The following is a 23,601-nucleotide window of genomic DNA, read 5'->3' on the forward strand; positions in this document are numbered from 1 at the left end:
GTTATTTTCATCCACAATTTATTAGCATTTGAAAAACGTTACCGGTATGTTCAGATCTCCAGTATTAAAGTTTACTCAATGGCTATGTCATCTGCAATTAAACTTCTTAAAAATCCATCGAAAACAACAAGGTTAACATACACTGTGATTGTATTTATATATATACATATATATACACACATACAATGCACTATTTATATCTTTCAAGTATTTATAATATTTTAATTGGTACAGACAACATATTAAAATTAGTCCCAATATCATTGAATCAGACTTGACAAATTATAATTCCTGAGCATGATTTATTGTCTATCTTATGTGGGCATATAGGTGAATTGTTTGATCCGGAAGTATTAAACAAAAATATTCTATCCCCTATATAGCAATCTCGAGAAAGTTACATGTAAAAACCAAGAATACATTTATGATAAGTTTCCACAATTATTATAATATTTGGCTTGATTTTGATTAAAATATGCCTACTTCTAGTTTAAAATAACCAAAAAAAAAAAAAAAAAAAAAAAACCAAGAAACACCAGCCTGCAGTTTCTATAATTAAAAAAATTTAAAGCTCTAGGTGGCGTACTACTACAAGCTTGTAGGAGGAAAATTATCCAATTGAAAAATCAAACTTTTTTATTATTTCTAATCAATGACTGTTAAAACTGAATTGAAAACTTGTCCACTGACATTTGAAGTTTGTTAATAGAAAAAATTAAGTACAAATTCATGGCCGGGCATAGCGGCTCACACCTGTAATCCCAGCACTTTGGGAGGCTGAGGCAAGCAGATTACCTGAGGTCAGGAGTTTGAGACCAGCCTGGCCAACATGGTGAAACCCCATCTCTACTAAAAATTTTAAAATTAGCCAGGTGTGGTAGTGCACGCCTGTAAGCCCAGCTACTACTTGGGAGGCTGAGATGGGAGAATCACTTGAACCTGGGAGGTGGAGTTTGCAGTGAGCCGAGATCGTACCACTGCACTCCAGCTTGGGCGATAGAGCAAGACTCAAAAAAAAAAGAAAAAAAGACAAAAAGAAAATATTAAGTACAGATTCAAAGTCATTAAACTAAAAAATTAGGCCATAATTTAAGCCACAAAATACCTAATTATGAGTCTTTTTAGACTAGCAAATATTTCCTTCTGGGGAAATCTTTATTATTTAGAGAATAATAAAGTAAAACAATGAAATATTTAGCAGTATGCACCCCCAAGTTAAAAGAAACAATATTGTCTTAAACTATTTTTACATCTTCAATGTTTGTATTTTCAGAAATTCTTTCTAATATTTGAAAGACTGCATTTGTGTAGGCACTGAAGTCCTTTCCAAATACATGTATTTCATTGCCCTTAATATTTGAGAACAATTCTGCTTACATGAAAAGATAGCAACATTAAATCTGCCAGGTGACCGTCAGATTACTCTCCCCAGAGTCAGCTGATACCACAGGGCCTGTTTCTAAGTACAGCTGTGACTCCTGGGTATTACTTAAGAGGTAACCATTTGTTTTGTACCATGTCTATGTCCCAGCCGCTGCAACTTCTCTTAAATCATCGTATCAGTGGTGCTATCTGAAGTTCGTTTTAGTAAGACATTCTTATACAGTCTTTCCAAATGCTTTTATTTGGAACTACTCAACTTTTATTCCTCTCATAAGAACTATAGACATATTTATCTGTGCAGTTTGGTTTTGGTCAGAGTAGGTGGGTCATTAGAAAATTACCAGCCAATGGGGCTGTGTTGTCTCCTATGTTCTCTGGCATACTACGTATGACAGGTCGATCAGTATAGTGAAACTAAATCCAAAATCAGCTGTCATTTGAGTCCAACTCTTGAAATCACTGGCTATTGTTACCACTCTGGAGACCTCCAATTTCATTTCAAACAGATATGATGCTGATTGTACACATTTTTACCTAGGGTTTTCAAAAGATGATACACATACGTTTTCACATAATTCTTACCCATGTTTTCATGTAATATTTAAGTTGCCTAAAAGGGAACTGAATTCACAATTAAAATAAATTCTTAGTATTATATCTCTCAAATTAGTTAGGCATGAGCTCAGATTTCTTCAGTTATGAATCCATTCTGTCTGTTTGGAAATACTCACCATTACTTGGTCTACTGCAGGTAGATGCTTCCCCAGTAGTGACTTACTTGCAAGATTAATGTCTCCAAGTTTATTGTTGGTGGCAGCAGTTTGTTGAGCTGGAAACATTTTTCAGGGTTCTCATGATTTGAATATAAATTGTATTACTTATAATGTTTACACATTCTTATATGGAGTAGGAGAGATGTAATGACCCTACTGGAATTCACCTATTTATTTGTGGCTGCAAGTGGTTTATAGCAATATGCTTCTAATTTAACTTTTATTGGCATCCAAATCTAATTACTAATCAGTTTTTTAATTAAAAAACAATCTGTATAAAAGTCTTTATATTAAGACACATGCACACGTATGTTTATTGCAGCACTATTCACAATAGCAAAGACTTGGAATCAACCCAAATGTCCATCAGTGATAGACTGGATTAAGAAAATGTGGCACATATACACCATGGAATACCATGCAGCCATAAAAAAAGATGAGTTCATGTCCTTTATAGGGGCATGGATGAAGCTGGAAACCATCATTTTGAGCAAACTATTGTAAGGACAGAAAACCAAACACCGCATGTTCTCACTCATAGGTGGGAATTAAACAATGAGATCACTTGGACACAGGGCAGGGAACATCACACACCTGGGACTGTCATGGGGTGGTGGGTTGGGGCAGGGGGGTGGGGGGAGGGATAGCATTAAGAGAAATACCTAATGTAAATGACAAGTTAATGGGTGCAGCACACCAACATGCACATGTATACATATGTAACAAACTTGCACGTTGTGCACATGTACCCTAGGACTTAAAGTATAATAATAAAACAAGCAAATAAAAGTCTTCATATTATTCTTGTCTTCTACTATGCTCACTATAATACAAAGTTTATACTTTCTGTTTCCACTGTGGTTTTTACAATTGGGTTCCAAAATACATACAAATATGCATATATGCATAGAGAGATGCATATATGAACATATGTGTATAGATAAATAAATAATTTCTTTTTCTAAAGACCACAGGCCTGGCAGGGTGCAGTGCCTCACACCTGTAATCCCAGCACTTTGGGAGGCTAAGGCAGGTGGATCACGTGAGGTCAGGTGTTCAAGACCAGCCTGACCAACATGGTGAAACCCCATCGCTACTAAAAATACAAAAATTAGTTGGGTGTGGTGGCGGGTGCCTGTAGTCCCAGCTACTTAGGAGGCTGAGGCAGGAGAATCGCTTGAACCTGGGAGGCAGAGGTTGCAGTGAGCTGAGATCACACCACTTGCACTCCAGCCTGGGTGACAAAGCTAGATTCAGTCTCCCAAAAAAAAAAAACCAAAACAACAAAAACACTGGCCCATCTTCACTCCCTTCTCTTAAGAATTGTTAAGTTTTTTTTTTAAAAAGCTGTTGAAAGCAGTCAATACAAATCAAGTGAGTTCAGCTTGGCTTCTGAGAAAGAAAATAATAGTATAATTCTGTGTACTAATTTTAAAATTATTAAGATATTCAATTCAATATACAAAACAAACATGTGTAACTCAGTTCTTTACTATAGCATCTAGGGAGAATATGGCTGCCTCCCCCCGTCCAAAAAAAAAATAGAATAGGAGATGGGGAAAAACATACAAATAAGAATAGGGGATAACTTAAAAAATGCCACACACAATCATAATGTAAGAAGCAAAGTAACATGCAGATCTCCACGAAATCATTTGCTTCTTTCAATCATTGTTTTCAAAATACAGTCTATTTGACACCAATGGTTCTCAAATTTTAGCGGGCCTCAGAAACATATGACAGGCTTGTAAAAACACAAAGAGGACCCCACTCAAGTTTCTCATTCAGTAGATACAGGGTGGGATTCAACAGTTTTCATTTCTAACAAGTTTCCAAGTGACCAGACTTTGAGAACCACTAACTAGACCTTTCTATAGTCCATCAACCTCTCTCGGCATTCACATAATCTTTAGTCGGGAAAAATTGGGGGCTAAGAATGCCTCCAGTTTGCATTTCTCAAACCAAAGAAATTTCTAAGAATTATTTTTTCCTATTCTTTATGTGTTTTATATATAAGATCATCTTAGTTGTATTACTGTGTTGTTCATGATATGCAGATTAGATTTTGTTTTGTTTTGAGACAGAGTCTTGCTCTGCCACCCAGGCTGGAGTGCAGTGGTGTGATTTTGGCTCACAGAAACCTCCGTCTCACGGGTTCAAGCAATTCTCCAGCCTCAGCCTCCTGAGTAGCTGGGATTACAGGCATGGGCCACCTTGTATTTTTAGTAGAGACGGGGTTTCACCATGTTGGCCAGGCTGGTCTCAAACTCGTGACCTCAGGCAATACACCCACCTCGGCCTCCAAAAGTGCTGAGATTACAAGCTTGAGCCACCACACCCAGCCTGCAGATTAGATTTCTGAAGTGACTTCCTGATTGCAGTTTCTTTTACTAGAGAACTAAGTGCAGATGTAGAATTAAGCTACTTCTGCAAGTAAGGTTTGTTAAAACTATACTTAAATGTGCATAGTATTTTTAACTCATTCAAATACATACCATATGCAAGCACCATGGTAGAAACTAATAAGGTAAACATGGCCAAAAACATACAGGGTCTCTGCCCTCATGCAATTTAAGAATCTACTGAGGGAGACAGATAATCACCTGAAAATATAATTAAAGTGATAAATGCTCCAAATGAAAGGTGCATGATAGTTGTAATATAAAAGTGTATGATAAACTGATTTCCAGGGTAGCTAAACCTGTGTAATAAGTAATTCAGTAACTCTTATAGCTGTCTGCCTTAGTTTCTCTTTTTTTTTTTTTTTTTTTGAGACAGCCTCATTCTGTCGCCCAGGCTGGAGTGCAGTGGCGTGATCTCAGCTCACTGCAACCTCTACCTCCCAGGTAGCTAAACCTGTGGTGGAAATTTTACATTCTTTAGAATCAGAATTATTCAACAAAGAATCCTTCTGGGATTTTTATAGGAATTGTATTAAACCCATAAATCAACTTGGGGGCAACTTAGTTAATATATTGTCTTCCAATTCGTATAAATGGTTATGCTTCAGACTCTTTAAGTCTAGACACTTACAATCTATTATCTCTCTGAATCTATTATCTCTCTGAAGCATGTTATCTGGAGGATTCATCTGCATAAAACCTTGGTCTCTAAAACCCACTATCCCAGACATCCCTTTCTACTGATAATAACCGACTGCCAATCAGAAAATATTTGGATTTGTCTATGACCTGGAAGTCCCTGCTTTCAGTTGTCCCACCCTCCTAAACTAAATCAGTGTACATCTTACCTGTCTTGACTGATGCCTTACATCTCTTTAAAATGTATAAAGCCAAGTTGTAACCCATTTACCTTGGGCACATGCTTTCAGGATCTCCTGTGGGCTGTGTCACAGCCCATTAGTCACTCACATTTGGCTCAAAATAAATCTCTTCAAATATTTTAGAGTTTGACTCTTCATCAAGGTCCTGTAGGTGTTTTGTTGGATTTATACTTAGTATTACATTTCAAAACTGTAAATGGTGTTAGCATACAGAAACACTATTTTTGTGTGGTCGATCTTGTATTCTGTGATCTTATTAAATTCACTAGTTCTTGTAAGTTCTTGGAGATTTCTGAGGAATTTGTATGTAGAAAATAATGTTAAATGCAAATATAAAGTTTAATTTTTTCATTTCCAATCTCTGTGCCTTTTATCCCCTTTTCTTACATTATTGCACTGGATGTCAAGTACTACATTGAATAGGAGTGGTGAGTGTGCATATCCTTATCTTGTTCCTAATCTTAAGAGGAATGCATTTAGTCTTTCATCACATTATTTTGTAGATGCTGAATGTTTGTGGAAGAAGGAAGTATAACAACTTCATGCACTTTAAGTGTAGCTGAATTCAAAGTGTGGGAAAGTGGAAGGACATTGTTTACAATTAAAGAAATCTGAATTCTCCCCTTGATTCTGATACTATACAGATCCTCGAAGGCCAATAAATGGAAAACAACAAGAGTTTTAATGGTGGGGGCAGAGGGGGAGGGAGCAAAATGGCATTATATTATATTCTAAATATTTTGAAATAGTTCTCATATTGAATGTAAATGAAATAATATCTTAAATAATTTAAACACAATTTAAATTAAAATATAATTTACCTTCTTATTCAATTAAAAATTGTTTTATAAATCAGAACATCTGAATTATAATCCCTGATCTGCTAACAAGTTATGACCCTTGCATATAACTGGCTCTCATTTTTGTCACTCTAAAATTGGAACATCACAAGATAGCCAGATGCAGCAGAGGATACCAGAAAAAATGCTGACTTGGAAACCCCTGACATCCTGGGTCTGGTCCATGCTCTGTAACACAAGAGGTTAATTTATCTGAACCTCAGATCTCCTAATCTTAACATGAAGTACAACAAAATCATCTCCAAAGTCCTGTCTAAAATCCTATGGTTCTATGAAATGAATTAAAATGAAGTTACTTTGACAGTAAGTGGGCTACAATATATAAGACAAAAAGATTACCTGAAATATTTATCAATAAAAAGTTGAAGTATATGCTTGCAGCATATTAAAATACTGGTCTTCCCTTTATATTTTTCTCTACATCCTCTTGTGCCCCCAAATCAGTATTATTTTTATGGTTAAAGCTGTGTAAACATGTCCCTTTTTCACCTCTGTTGGCTCAGAATGCTAGGTGCTGAGCTGCAATAAGACATTACTTCTTTTGTTATATGCAATTATCTGCTTGCTTTAAATGATTCAATTCTGAAATAGTATTCCTGACATGTCTAAAATAAGAATTTTACACGTTAAAAAAAGTTGAAGAGTGGATAAGCAGATATATTAGTCAGAAACATACATGGTTGAAGTAACAGGAAATCAAACAGTGTCTTAAACAATCAGGAGTTTATTATTTCTCATGTAATAACTGGGGAGTCTGGCAATTGCTCATCTTGGTTTGGGTGTTCAACAATTCCATCAGGGACCCAGCGGAGTTTGGCAATTGCTCATCTTGGTTTGGGTGTTCAACAATGCCTTATCAGGGACCCAGGATCCCCTTAATCCTCCTCCAGTTCCATCTCTGAAATGTAACTTTCATTCTCATATTTGCTGTTTCAAGGTTATTTAAGATGGCAGCTGCACCTTTAGGCACGTTGTTGGTCAGAAAGAGGAGAAAGAGGCAAAGACTGTTTTCACACAAAGCTCTGATTTTTTAATTTGAAAGGAAAGCCCTTCTCAGTAGGGTTCTGTTCATTTCATTCAATTTCTCAATTGCACTGGCCACATATCAAGTACTCAATATCACATATGGTTAGTAGCTACCACAACAGACAGACAGAACAGATGGTTGATTTCCTTCACTGCAAAAAGTGCTGCCTTGTACTAAACAGACTATATGGAATAAAACTACCACTTCTGGTTCAGATCAATGAAGGTGCAGCCTCTGGAGTTGGGGTAAGGTCCTAATGTCTTTGAGAAAAAGGGATCCTTGCCACTATCGGATCAAATTAGGGTACTGTTAAACAAAGAAGAAATAAAGGTAATAGCTGTAGGCAACTGCCTACTGTAATGGGATTATCACTACATTTAAGTTGAAGTTTATAAATTACTACGGAATGACAATGTGCTTAACAAATATAAAATCTTGGCAAGAAGTTATTAAAATTTTGAAAAAATAAAGTGATACTGGCCAGGCTCAGTGGCTCATGCCTGTAATCCCAGCACTTCGGGAAGCTGAGGCGGGTAGATCGCTTGAGGCCACAAGTTCGAGACCAGCCTGGCCAACATGGTGAAACCCCGTCTCTACTAAAAATACAAAAATTAGCCAGGCATGGTGGCACATGCCTGTAGTCCCAGCTACTCAGAGGCTGAGGCACAAGAATCGCTTGAACCTGGGAGGTGGAGGTTGCAGTGAGCCAAGATCACGTCACTGCATTCCAGTCTGGGTGACAGAACGAGACTGTCTCTCAAAAAAAAAAAAAAAAAAAAAAAAAAAAAGTGAAACTAAGGCAGACAGCTATAAGAGGCACGGAATTACTTATTACACAAATATAATTGCTAGAGTAAGCACTAATCCAGTGACTGATGCGGAGGAGGTTTGAAGGGGAAAAGGCAGTGAGACAACGTGCAGGCACTATTTTCTTTACAGAAAATGTAAATTTCAAATGGTTCATCATGTTGAAAATGCAGTTACTAATTTCATGTGTACAAAGAGTAGATCTTTGTTGTAACAAAGATTAGCAGAAAATTACCTTCATATAAAAAGAGTTCTTTCATGGAAGATATTAATTAGCTGCCTATTACTCATGGCAGAATAAACCAAAAATGACTGTAATATGAAAAATTAGACTAGATATGGAGAATAATTTATTAGCAGAACTATTCAAAAGGTTAAAAGCAGCTGATATTGACAATACTTTTCTTTCTAAACACTTCTAGATTGTCAATTCCTCTACAATCCCCACTTGCCCAAAGTGGTAATGGCAAGTCTGCAGATGCCTCTGTATATTTTTAGTAAAAATAAATTTAAATATATTTATTATAAATACCATAAATATTTGCTATGAACGGTTGCCATTTTAAAACCTGATTTGTGTCTAAATGAAATTTAACTTTCAAAGTCTTTTCTATTTTACTGAAACATGTCAAATACTGTTGAAGGTAGCCTAATGGTTGTTTATTATGAAAAGAGAAAAATAAAAAATTCTAACTAAGGTAATGATAGAACAAGAAAATTTTAATATTTTCGTTTCTAAGAATAGTTTTAATTTTCTTATTTTTTCAAAATTAAAAATAACTCAGCCACTAAAACCCCTTAATCCCTACTCTATATGATTCTTGAATATTCTTTCAAATAATTTACTATTAAAGGATTCAATAAATATAACTTGCATAAAAGTTAAATTTAAGTGTCATAACATATTTACCTTAAGGCATTTTATATGTAAAAATCTCAATTATGTCCTATATCAAAACAAAAATTTTACAAAGAAATATTGCTGAACTTTGGAGAATGACATGTTTTAAGCAAGATTCATCAGAAGGATATTACAGCAGATAAAACAATTCAAATAGTCCACTGGAATGTACAGCAAAATCCAATTCAACAATATAAACAAAGCCAAAATAATCTGCTTCTGTCAGCTACATATGCTGTGTCTTTGCTCTCACCAGTAAGGAGTTAACTAGAAACTGAGTTCTTAAACAATATATCCACTGTGAGTATAATAAAATGAAGTTAGAATCTTCAAACGCAAGTTTAATAAATCATCATGGTTTATTTAACAAGGTTATTCTACATTAGAGTTTTTTATATATATATGTGATATGAAGAGACTGATGTACAATCAATAAGTCTTAAATCTCTCTTCCATGGATTTCCCCCATCTTCCCACTTAGCAATAAAAGGCATTTTTAGGTTTATATAAACACATTCTTTACAACTGCCTTCTTAACAGAAAATCACTGTAGTATATAAACAGCACTGGGCATTTAGTAAATAAGTTACAGGCCAATAAGTTCAATTGTGCAGTTGTGAAATCTAATGTCAAAGAGTTTTTGAAACCTTAAGACTGGGTGATCTGCAATGTTTCCAACATGTCTTCGACAGCCTTAAGAGAATATTTGGTTTCCTTCTTACTTCGACCTGCAAACTAATTAAAAAAAAAAAAAGCTCAATTAGGCTCAATTTCAATGGCAGGTTCAAAATGACAATCTTACCTTCACATTGCTAATGAAACTTAACATTGACTATTTTATAACTAGTAGGAAATCAAATATATTCTTTGTTATTTTCAGTAAGAATAAAATTTGGGTATTAAGGACATTTTCCTTTAAGGTCTTACCTTCAGTAGAAGTGTACAGAGATTTCACTGCACACTTGGCCAGTTTAAATGTTTTAAATGCTTACGTAGTATAATAACCTATAAAATCATAGATTTGAAACTATCCTACTCAGATCAAAAAAACATGAAATAAAAAGTATAATTTTAAAATGCAATTTAGCTTACATTTATGTAGGAATGTGAACCATTTCTACTCATCTGGTGTCTAAACAGATTTTTACAATTTCAAACAAAGGTACAATATAAATACAAGTTATTTCACTAAACATTTTAAAGTTGCAAGTACTCTCTAAAATTATTTAAAGTAGCTCATAATTTAAGTTTCCAGATTTATTAGTTAACTAAATGATACGGTTCTGCAAACAGCTGTCAAGTAAAAACCTACGCTACACATTAAAACAATGTAAAAATGTTTTAAAGTATGCATTTCTACTTTATTAATTGTAATTTACTTACATTATAAAACTAATTGGGATTGGATTTTACTATGAAAACAAAATATATCAATACATACACAAAATATACCCTATATTTGTGTATTTAAAAGCAAATCCATGGCATATTAAATTCAATATCGTACACATAATCGCTGGAGGGAAACACTGTTGAATACCACATGCTGATTTTAAAATGAGTTTGTTAACTGCACTGACAATTCCCATCATTTATTAGTCTGATTTAAAACAAAAGCTTTACTAGATAAGCAAGTGTTCCTTGTTGGAGATGGGAGAAAGTTTGTTTTATATATATATACTTTACCCATTTTCCCCCTGGTTAAATATGATTAAAATACTTGGTATTAGCAACATCTAGTGTTTTCAAGTTAACATCAAACCACTCAATACATTTTCAAGTGACTGATCATTTCTTCAAATAACAATGCTGTCTTAAGCACTTAGTACTTGATTTACGATGTGTTCCTTGTCTTTTGTAATTACCTTAATTTGGAAAACTTCTCATGACCTGTTCAGAAAGATTAAGTGATCAAGCACAGGTAACATCATAGAAGCAACAGGCTTCAGGAACTGGTAACCTGTCTCTGACCCCTCTGGCTACAGCTTAACATTATGATTCCCTCACACTTACTACACTCTAAACCATTAGATTAGTTTCTGTAGTTGAATCCTGATTTGAAAAAGTAAATAAAGGATGTTTCTAGTGGAAATGCCAGAGGAAAAAAAAAACTTCTCATAAAAATCAATATCACCTTGCCTTTCAAAAGGCATCACGAATTTAAGGAATTCATATGTTAAATACGGTAACAGCAATATCACATTTAAAACTTTGTCCTTTTATAATTTCCCCTGAGGACGAAAGGCTGTGGGGCATGCTTACTACTTTTGCTACCCAGTCAATAAATTACACAATACACAAGGATTTACCAGAAATAGAAAGCTTTTCCTTTTACCACCATTTATGAAATATAAATAGGAATGGTCCTAATCAGATACTTAAAGGTCTGATTCTGAGAAAATTAGGGGTACAGAATAGGACATCACATAGTAACATTACCACATAACATTTATTCTAATTGCTTTTAAATAGCAAAGTAAAAATAAAAAAAATTCTGTAGAGCTAAAACCATAACATGTATTTTTAAATACAGTATTTTTCTTGGTTTATACTTAAACATAAAAATAATACAGTGTGATCTTTTAAAATTAGCTAATTTTAAAGAGTCACCTAAAATGGTGTCAACATTACCCACAACCAGTGCAATTTGGAAAAAACCAAATGAATTTACTTGTGTCAGAACAAATAAAAGAAAGTTGGAAATATAAATCTATCACTTCAAATTTAATGTGACATGCAATTATTCTGTCTATTCCAGAATTGTATGGCAATTTAACTGATTAAGTCAGAATCATTTTTTCTCCCAAATCATGATTTAATTTTCTGTTTCCCAAAAGGACAGTAACAGAATCACCGCTGCAATCACAAATAACATATAAATCACTAGCACAGATTTAACTGTGCACCAAAGAAGCATTTATCTGGAAAATCATTGTGAGTAAGTTCACATTAAAGTTTTTCATGTGCATTAATCAAATGTGTCTGCTTCTACTGAACATGTTAAACCAATTACCTAATTGAAGAGCAAATAGTAGCCATATTCTGTTTCATCATTAAGTGGAAACAAAGAAAGAAAAGCAGTTCTTGAAACCTAATATTCCCTAATTTATAAATATCTAGAAAAATCACATATTAAATATCACATACTCTATACTGGTTTACATGCTTAGATACGATTAAGAAATTCTCACTGAGATCCCAAAGATTTACCTATTTATCAAAAATGTCATTCTCTGAAAGTTATACTCTTCTACATGATTCACAAATTCTCTATTTTTGTTTTCATACAGTTAGATTTTGCTTAAGTAAATCTTTCAAAATTCTCTGTAAGATCTACAAGAAAACTCACCAGAAAAAACACAAACACAACCAAATAATAAAAACTTGCTTATCAAATTCAGAGGTCAGTGATTCATGCATTGTAATAACTGAGATACCTTGCTTGGTATCTTTATATAATTTGTGGAAAATACATGGGTAGACAAAGTAATAGGAAAAATGAAATGGATTGTAAATGAATGAATCTCAAAAACATGCTGAGTGAAAGAAGCCAGACACAGAAGAGCACATAGCCTATAAACTCATTTATACAAAGTTATAGTACAGGCAAAACTAATGTTTGGTGATAAAAATCAAATCAGTGCTTGTTTATCTCCCAGTGGGGGATGAGGTTGACTGCAAAATGGCAGAAGGAAGCTTTCTTGGGTGATGAAAATGCTATTTTGAGTGGGGGGCTGGTAAGGGGGTATACATATTTGTTAAAACTCAGACTGTATACTTAAAATATATGCATTTGATTACATGTAAATTATACCTCAACACACCTCAAGGGGGTCTTGTCACACTGAAGAGACAAGGAGAAGGAAAAACAAAATAACTTATGTTTTAACTTCTTTAATTCTCAGAATATTTTATTATGGCCATCTTGCAGAAGAAAAGATAAGCCAAGAGATGTTAGGTAATTTACTCAAGTTTGCATAGCTAATAATTATATCAGAGTCAAAATTTGAACCCAGACAACAAGTGTCCAGCATCTGTAATCTTCTCTTTAACTACACTGAACTAGCTTCCATGGACAGAACTCATGATAGAATACAAGATGGACAGAAACACTAGATATCCATATGGGGAGCAACTGACCCCCTATTTCATATCATACATAAAAATCAATTCCAGGCCAGATGCAGTGACTCATACCTATAATCCTGGCACTCCACTGGGAGACTGAGACAGGAGGATTACTTGAGGCCAAGAGTTTGAGACCAGCCTGTACAATACAGCTGGACCTCATCTCTACAAAAAATTTAAAAATTAGCTGAGCACAGTGGCATGCGCCTATAGTCCCAGCGAGTTGGAAGGCTGAGGCAGGAGGATAACTCAACCTGGGTGGTTGAGGGCAAAGTGAGCCATGATCATGCCACTGCACTCCAGCCGGGGCCACAGAACCAGATTCTGTCTCAAAAAAATAAAAATTAAAAATTAAAAATAAATCAATTCCAAATGGGTTGTGGATTAAATATGAAAAGTAAAACAGAAATTCCGAAGACACACAGAATTCTTTATGACCATGAGTAGCAAAAGATTTCTTAAACAGAACACAAAAAACACAAACAAATGACTGAGGCATTTGAACACATTTCATTTCAGAACTTCTATTCCTCAAGATCATATGAGCAAAAAAGTAAAAAGTTATATATATTTGCTTATATATATAACTAAAAAAGGGCTCAAAGCAAAAAACTAAATAAATAAGTCATACAAATACTAATGAGAAAAATATTTCATGAAAGAGGATATCCAAATGGAACTGATCATCAGGGACATGCAAAATAAAACCATGTCCCAGAATGGCTATAATTACAAAGACTGACAGAACCAAGTGTTGGTGAAGATGTGGGACTATTAGAACTCTTACCGCTGGTGGGAGTAAACTAACTTGGAAAACTGCCTTTAACTACTAAAGTTAAATATACATATATTCTATGACCCAGTATTTTCACTCAAAGATATACAGAACTGCACATACAGTAAGAACTGCACATACATGTCCACCAAAAGATCTGTACAGCAATATTCAGTATAGTTTATTCAAAATAGCCCAAACAGAAAATATTCCAAATGCATAGCAATAACTGACTAGACAAAGTATAACATTCATACAATGAAGAACAGTAGAAGAAAATGAATGAACTACAGACATAAACAAGGATAAATCCCATAAACTGAATAATGATAGAAATATGCAAGACAAAAAAGAATACATACTGGCTGATTCCATAAACTACAGGGTTATAAGTGAGTACTCTTAAGGAAAACAAGAGGAGAAATTAAGAGGACTTACCAAGAGGGCTTTGGGATGCTGCAGTGTTTATATTTATTAGCCTGGATATATTTACCTTATATTAGTCACTGAAAGGCACATTTATTACTTGCATCCTTTTTTTCTGTTATAATTCTTATTTCTATATTGTAATTTAGTAAAAATTGATTTTAAAATAGTTATGTCAAAAAAGCACTCTGAAGAGCTGTTTTTCATAAATGTCTTAAAAACGATTATGTAGTATGCACAGCATTACTTTTATATTATACAAATCTTACCTTTAAATCACACACTTCAACATACTCCCAAGCCTACTCTGTGTGGAACTCCATTACAGATCTGAGCTATCCCAAACTACATTTGAAGAAGCACAGTCTCGCTAATATTTATAAATACGCTGACTTACAATATGCCAACAAAACTAACATGCTCTATAACAGACAATAAAAATACACAAAGGTGACTTTCGATGATGTGATTATGGAGGCATTACATTTTTTAAATCTCCTCAATTTTCTCCAACCAGAAGGGCAAAAACGAACAACAAAAAGCCAGCACCAAAACCAACATAATAGAACCCAAGCCCACAGACGACATTTCCAAAAAAACTAGGTGCCAATTTTCTAAACCCTAGAATGTGACTATGGCATCAAGAGCAGCACGACCTACAAAAGATTAACAACTGTGTAGTAGGAGAAATAGAAATAGAGGACAACCTACTACTCTACAAGAAACCAGAAACCAAACAAATCATGAATTCTTAATCCACGAAACAAGAAAACCTGAGATGATGCATCTGCCAAGGGCCTAGAAGTCTTCATAAGCTCCAAAACAAAGATAAGTGTAAAAAACTATTCACAAATGTGAGATTAGACAAGTCTAACCATCTACTATCTTAAAATCTCTAAAATATCTAGCAAACATCCTCTTCCAGAAGGACAAAACTTCACACCCTGAAGAAAAACAATTAAAAACTGAAACCAAACCTAACAGGGCAGAAACACCAGGGCAAGAAGGAGAGATGGTTCAGATAAGGAGAGGTGAGAAAAGGAGTGATGCCCAGAGGCAGCAATCCCAGAAGGAAACAAAACAAAAAGGAAGAAACACAAACTGTAACAACAATATGTAATATTTAAAGCTGACAGCAACACTTCAGAATTCAAGATCTCGAGGGCTCTAGAAACAGAACAGTGGGCTGAAGCCAGAAAATCTTTCTGGGTCACACTCAGTTCTAAGACAGACTCTCCATTCACACTCAGTTCTAAGAAAGACTGGCTACACAAAGAGGTCATATTTGAGTTCTCTTAAGCCAAAAAAGGAGGTAGCCATAGAATAGCCAAGCTGGGAAAGCTACCCTAATCTATCTCCAACTTCCTGCCATTCCATAAACATCTCCTCCTAAAAGTCCAGGAACACTACCTCATTTAAACATGGAGGACAAGAAAAATATGAATCAACTTCATAAAAAATTATGGAGAAAACATAAAATACAGAAAATGACAAAATAATTTGAAGGAAAATGAATAATAAAGGACATAGAAAAATGAAGTCTAATATACTTGTAACTGAAACCCTGAAAAAGAAAACGAAGCAGAGAAAAAAATACTTGTAATTCTATAAGCAACTTTTCTCAACTAAAAGGGCTAAACTGATGTACTAAATGGGTGTACTGTGTATTTGGGAAAACTGACCCAAGAAGAATCAATAAAACAAATCGTAGTAAGACTACTGGATTTTAAAGATAAAGAAAAAATTCCTTTGGGTAACCAGACAAAAAGTCACTTATGACAAAAAGCAAGTCAAGATGGCATCATACTTCTTGACGGCAACATTTTATTCTGAAACAGAATGAAACAGTGGGGCATGGTGATGCCTGCACCTGTAGTCCCAGCTACTTAGGAGGCTGAGGTAAAAGGATCGCATGAAGCCAGGAGTTCACTGCCAGCCTGGGCAATGTAGCAAGATCTCGTCCATATTAAAAGCAAACAAAAAAAAAACCAACTGAACAATATGCTTAAGATACTTAGGTAAAGGATCAACGGGTATATAAAAAGCCAAACTGTCCTTTAAATATAAAGGCTATAGACAAATAAGGCTAAAGATATAAGAAGATGTATTTTCCCATGAGTAAATTTCTCATGAAAAATAATTTCCCAAAAATCTGCTAAGGATGAGCTTTAGAAAACGAAGATACAAATGGAGAAGTTTCAGTAAAAGATCTGAAGTATAAGCAGACTGCACAAACTTTGTTACGCAGTTTGATTAGTTTACTTTAAGGCTTTTCTTCCTTCTTTTCTATTTCTTGAGATACTTATGATTAAAAATATACTCACATACCCCATCTGCTTCTGAAATGCGACATATTTATTTATCCTGAGTTTTTAGAATTAGTTTGCGTTTGCCAAATGCAGAACCACTGAGATTTCCAGATTGTAAGGTCAATTATGAAATAATAATACTAACAGATTCCTCTTGAGGGGATAAAAAGGTAGTCTTAAAACCACAAATTAATTCTACACAAAATACATTTCATAAAGCCCCAAAGGCATATAAGTCCAATGCCAGACATCTGACTTTGTAGTTTGTAGAAACAAAACTAAGAAATACATTAACTGACCTACATAGCAAAATGATCAATAAATACTAACCTGATAAGCTCTGTTTATTTGACTAGCTGCCCAACTAGCATATTTCATGTTGTCCTTTTTCGTTTTTGCACTTGCTTTTGGATTAGAAGCAATATGACTTGCCGACTAAAAACAAACAAACAATAACATCAAAAGCAAAATTCCTTTTTTGCTAGTCAAGACAATCAAAAACATAAGGGACATGGTTGCAATGGGATGATAATAAAGAATTTTTAAAAACTGTACCAATTTTTAATATAAACATAAAATTGAATATTAGTGCTTAAAAATGAAAATACATTTTAAAATATAGTATAAATCCAAAATAGTGGAAAGGGAAAATATATTTTAAATAATACCTAAAATTATTTAATTATGTATCTGTAACAGCTCTTAAAGGTAAAACTCCGTATCGTTTAAATAAAGAAGCTATAGAAGAACACTTTATAAACCAAAAGCACTTTACCACTGTAGGATATTACTGGTACTATTTCTTGTTATTGAATTACATAAGCTTGCCTATGTCAGAATCACATAATTATTGAATATTTATAGAAAAAGGAAACTCAAAAATAATTTAGCCTGACATCCTACATTAATAGATAAAAGAAATTTAAGTCCAATAGGAGAGATTTAACTTGACCAAAGCAAAATAATGGGTCTTTGAAATAAAGAAGATCTTTATCTCTAATCCATTTCTCTTTTCACTATACCATGAGTTTTCAAACTGTGTTTCAGAGAACCAATTAGTCCCTGCAATTTGATCCACCCTCTCCTTTTTAAAAATGTATTTAAATGAGCAGTTCTTAATCTGGGATCTGTGAAAGAATCCATAAAACCCCAAAATCATATGCTAATTATTAAATGTATATATTACTGTGAAGACTAAGATATAACTTTAATCCTATTCTTAAATATATTTTACTCTTAAAAGAATCTGACCATGTGATTCAAAAAAAGGTTAAGCCTTTGTTTTATGCCAGGCTGTGCTATAGCCTCTTTCACCTATGTCTCCGTCTCTGCCAGTGAAGAATCTATATCCCCAAATCTCACTTTTATACCTCTATGACTTTAATGTTACCTTCTTCTTATGAATTTTAGTAGATGCAGTGGTTACAAGAAAAACTATGGAGTTAACTTCCAGGGCTGGAAACCCAACTCAATCATTTAGGAGCTCTGTGCCCATTTTTGGGCAAATTAATTAAATCCGTGTCTCAGTTTCACCACCTGAGAATAGTATTGAGAGCACCTACTCAAATACTTGATGTGAGAATTTATTGATTTAAAATAAAAAATACAGGTCAGAACAAGGCCCAGCACATAAAGTGCTATGTATAAACTATTAATAATAATATGTTGTATATTATATAGTTTTTAAAATTAGTATGTATTTGATAAAGAGATACTTCTACTATAGTATATTTTCAAGCCATTGCAATTCGCTTTGCTAGAATCCAGGAAAATTTTATTGAAATACATTTGAACCATTTTCTAATCATATTTTGCCATTCCTTTTTAAAAATTATTTCATTTTTATTTCTTCCTATCTCCATTTCTTCAATCAGTTCTTTATCATTGAGCTGCAACTAGAAGACACTTATCAAGAAGTCTGTCAAAAGAACAGGATAAATAAAAAATTCAAAGAACTAACTGACATATTAAAGTTTATTTTTCCCAGCCTTTCTTATTTTAGAGAGGTGCTCACTTTATATACATGTCTTAAAGGTCAGCAAATTATTCCTCCATTTCCCATACTCTTACTAATTGACTTTTCTAAACTCTACATTTGGCATACCTAAACAAGAGATCATTATATACTTCCCACAATTTACAAACTGTTTTTCTACACCATAAAAAATGTTTTAATTTTATATATTAGGGATTTTATTTCTAATGTATTTTATTGGCATAGTTTAAAAATACGTCATACAACTATAATTTAGGGAAGAAATACAATAATGTTGGGCATAAACCCAAGAATATCAAAACAAGAAATCATGTTTTTTTTCCTGTTACTATTTAATTTTATAAGGGCAGATTTCAATTCTGATACGATAAAAGATAGTTTACAAAAAAAAAAAAGTCAAACAGGCTGTAGTAACATTCAAAAATAAAACTGGCTTACAAGCTATTGCTCAGAATTACAGAAAAATATTATATGCTTATCAATAAAATACAAAAAACAGGAGAGGAATGATTGGAGGGGATAGTTGAATGGATTTTAGGTGACAGATTTTTAAAAATAACATTAAACATGCACCGCAACTCACCATATAAAGCCCAAACAAAGCTCTCATATTTCTGTTGTTCAGCTTCAATGCCTGTGCAAAATATTTTCTTGAAAGTTCGAGGTTTTCAAGTCCACCTTGGGTATATTTAACCTGTTAAAAATTGCAAAGTGCTGAAAACCGTTTATTTTACTACTTTGAAATATAGCATGGTTTCATCATACCACAGGCATTAAGTAATCGAAACAGATATTCTCTCTAAAAACAAATACAAGATGTTAAAAGAATTCACCTAAAGGTTTTTAAAGCTAATCTAAAATTTCAAACATAACCTTCCCCCAAAAAGCTATTCTGTTCTACGAACATTGAGATGACTGAGTAGTTTTTAAAACAAAAATGCTGCCACAATAAAAAGCCAGAATAATTTCTATTTCAGCTGCCTCACAAATGCTTCACTTCACATTGTATTTTCTATTACTGGCATTATAAATGTGGACTTAAATATTGAATTGTCCTTTCATAATCTGTACGGACATTCTTTAATAATGAATCCCTTCTAGCCTTATAGCATTCAATTGTACTGCTATTCTTAACAGTATGCAAATTAAATAAATACTTCCTATGTCCCAACTGGCTTTAATACAAATTTCCCTGAATATGGATTTAACAATCATAATCACTATAAATGTCTCAGAAGCCATTAAGTGGTAGCAAATGTGATATAACTTATAATTAGGAAAGAAAATAGTACACAAATATAAAAATACAAGGAATTTCACTGTTTTAAGTATGTCTTAATTGAAGTCAGTATTACCACTGCAATGTTAAAAAATTTAAACTTTTATTCCCACAATGTAATGTTTATCAGATGTTTTAAACATATACTTGCTTAACATGAAGGAAATATTCTTAGTTCCATAATAATACCGAATAGCAACCAAAATAAAATTATATGCCATTGTTCTGAAAACACTTACTTCAGCATACTGCTGACAGTATAAGTGGTTGTGTGGATTAGTCATCATTAGTTCCTCTAAACAAAAGGCTGCTTTTGCATAGCTAAAAACACATCAAGAGGAGAAATTAATTTTAAAAGTCACAAATTTTTATTTTAGTTAAACCTTGAAATAATTTAAAAACAACTTTAGTGATGTTAAACAATTTATTCACAAAATAATTTACATAGCTTTATTAATAAAATATTTGTCATCTGACATTCATAAATATCAATGACATTAAATTTTATCATGAAATTAATAAACACAGGCTTAAATCTTAAAGCAGCCTGTAAACAATCAATAGATACTGCATTTTAAAAATTGGGTCACTCCTACTACATCTCATCATTACTAATAAGAAAGGCTTCAAGACCTTGGATCAAGTTGTATATAGAATAACTTCTGAAAGTTGACTGATCATTTAAAAAAATATTCAAACAGCTAATGTGTAAGGAGAAAATAAATACTTTATTAAATATTCTCTACTCACTAAAAATTCTTCACAGGCATATATTTACCAACATATTCTATTACAAAGATTTCATTACCTAAGTTTACTGTCAAATGCCAAATTATAATAAAGTTATAAATTTCTAAGCCCATGAAAAATAGATCAAGTTGGTTTTGATATACACTGTGCTACTATTTAATCTTGTGGTAGAATAAACAAAAATCTTGCTGAAAACCTAAGGAAAGAGAACTGCCAGAAAGAGCTCTGGAAAAACATTTTAAAGCATGTGACTATAATTCACTAAATATATTTTAAATGTTTAATGCCATGTGACTATCCTCACTATCTATAGGAAATCCTAATGAACACAGGTGTTACAAGATTTCTTCCCAGTGAGGAACTGATGACACTACCCAACAAAAAGAGGTTACCTAAAGTTATTTTTGGCATTTGTTACCAACATACAAAAGTATCTACCTTGACACTAATGCCTGATATACTTTTAAAATTATTTTCCTGTTTCACACAAGTATAAGCTAAGTTTTACTAATTGTTTATTAGGTGTCATGCATTTTCTATGTGTGTTACATGTATTAACTCATTTAATCCTACCAAAATCCTAGGAAGAAGGAAATTATTATCACCATGCTAGAGCTGAGAATACTGAGGCACAGAGCTGTAAACTGAATCCCAGGCTGTGCCACTCCAGACAGCCTGTACTCTTTAACCACTACATATGCTGTTTATATGCATTACACATAACATTGAAAAACTGAAGATCTCAATGGTAACATGAAAATGTGTACAGCAGTCACACCCAAAGGGACTGAGGAGAAAAATACACCCTGCAGATTACCTAATAATTACAGCATTTTAGATTTATGAAGGACCATATATATATACTCTCATCTAAGATCATGCAGCTATTTAGCCCTTTCCATTTTTAAATTCAAAACCTAGCATTGGTTCTTGACACATGATAGGTATTTAGTAAGACTGAACAAATGACTAAATAAATGTCTAAAACAAATGTATTATGACTACCTACTTAATATCTATTTATCACTCTAAAAGAAAAGGGAAAATTTGTCTCTACCTTAAAACACTTTATCAAAAGACAGTTTTCTTCTAAACGTGTTCCTTTAAGTATAAAGTATGATACCAAAAATTCATGTTGAGACTAAGAATAAAAGTTCTTAGAGCTTTAAATGGGTTGAGCACAACTGTGACACTGGTGCATAAAGCAAGATAAAATGGGCAGGTAGTAGTAGCTCTTAGGGTAAAATGAATACCAAGATATTTTATCAAAAATCAATTAGCATCACATAGAGAAAAGGATTCCTTCCCCCAATTTTACAAAGTATGGTATCAAACTAATTTTGTGGATAAAATATAGAATTAAATAAAATTAGGGCTAGAAGGAGCTCAAGATATGGTCTAGTCCAGCTTTTCTAGGCCATTGTTAGGCCACACAAAAAGTGACTATTTCCTCAATCTTGTCAGGGATAATACATAGCCAGTACTATTCTAGGTGCATAGAAAAGTTAATTCATTATATACAGTGACTCAACAAGACTAAGAATAGAGAAGTGAAAATAATTTGAATCTACTTAAAACAGAATAACAATTGTTATTACAATGTTAGAGTCAGTACTAGGACTAAATAAAGTTTCTTCTCTTCCTTACAAAAGTATATATAACTAAAGGTTACAGTATTTGGTAATGTGTGTTACTTTACCAACATCACGATTTTTCCTTACAGAATTGTGGTAATTCCCTTTGATATGGAATTTTAAAAGGCTGGACCTATGAAAAGGAACTATAATCACAATCATAATAAATGTATTATACTAAACTGTTCCTTGCTGTATAGTATCTAGTTTCAATTACAAATCGAGTAAAAACATTTTGTCTTTCATAATGTGAATGTATTTTTGCTCACAAAGGTTGAGTATCCCTTAACCAAAATGCTTGGGACCAGAAATGTTTCAGATTTCAGAATTTTTCAGATTTTAAAATATCTGCATTATCTTACTGGTTGAACATTCCTAACCCAAAAATCCCAAATCCAAAATGCTCCAATGAGCATTTCCTCTGAGCATCATGTTGGCACTCAAAAAGTTTCAGATTTTGGAGTACTGTGGATTTCAGGTTTTCAGGTTATGGATACTTAACCTATAATACATATTGGTAGTGCTGACACACAAAAAATTAACTGTAGTTTTAAAACTTTAGAACAAGAGTCTCAATATGGTCAATGGGTGTAACATATACCCCTGGAATAACTAAAAACAAACTATAATTTATAAATCAGAAACGAACTTATAAAAGTAACTTAAAAATATAAAACGGTTATGTGGCATAATTCTATATCCCTTTTTCTCTCTATAAAAACATTAAATAGGGCTATATGAAAATTATACTACAGATATTTATTTGGAGTTAAAAATTCCAGAGCTGGGCATAGTGACACACCCGTAGTGCCAGTTACACAAGAGGCTGAGATGGGAAGAGCACTTGAGCCCAGGAGCTCAAGTTTAGTCTGGGAAATGTTGTAAGAAAACGTACATCTGTCTCTTAAAGAAAAAAAAATAGTTCTAGATCTAGGCTACCAAAGCTGCCTGTGACCTATTATACTTAAAAAAGCTTATAACTGTTCATACGCAGAAAAGAATATTAAATGTTAAATATATCTAACATTTTGAAAACTGCTACATTTTTGCCACTGTGTCCACGAGACTGGTGCTAAAACTGATATCCTACGATAATTTAACATTCCACCAAAAAACTCCTCCTATAATGACTTGCTCAAACATGTCAAATGAATCATATGAATTGACTGCAATTTTCAGTTTCAAAAAATCTGTAGATATGTATTTCCACTCACCTAAACATAAATATTCCTTCTACGTGTTCAATTAGAAAAAATAAATGGTCATTTTG

The 23,601-nt window shown here is 33.3% G+C and overlaps 1 protein-coding gene across 1 annotated transcript in view; it reads right to left on the reverse strand.

Moving 5' to 3' along the window:
- Window positions 1–9,374: 9,374 nt before the first annotated feature.
- LOC105475983 (ER membrane protein complex subunit 2) overlaps window positions 9,375–23,601 on the reverse strand; it is a 49,506-nt gene continuing 35,279 nt past the window's right edge. The window contains exons 8-11 of the mRNA XM_011731527.3: window positions 20,187–20,268; window positions 19,252–19,362; window positions 17,003–17,107; window positions 9,375–9,769 (exon numbers count right to left, since the gene is read on the reverse strand). Of these exons, the coding sequence (XP_011729829.3) occupies window positions 9,683–9,769; window positions 17,003–17,107; window positions 19,252–19,362; window positions 20,187–20,268 (385 nt within the window). The 3' untranslated portion in view covers window positions 9,375–9,682. The remainder of the gene's footprint in view (window positions 9,770–17,002; window positions 17,108–19,251; window positions 19,363–20,186; window positions 20,269–23,601) is intronic.

Source organism: Macaca nemestrina, chromosome 8 (genome assembly GCF_043159975.1).
Source record: "Macaca nemestrina isolate mMacNem1 chromosome 8, mMacNem.hap1, whole genome shotgun sequence".
NCBI lineage: Eukaryota > Metazoa > Chordata > Mammalia > Primates > Cercopithecidae > Macaca > Macaca nemestrina.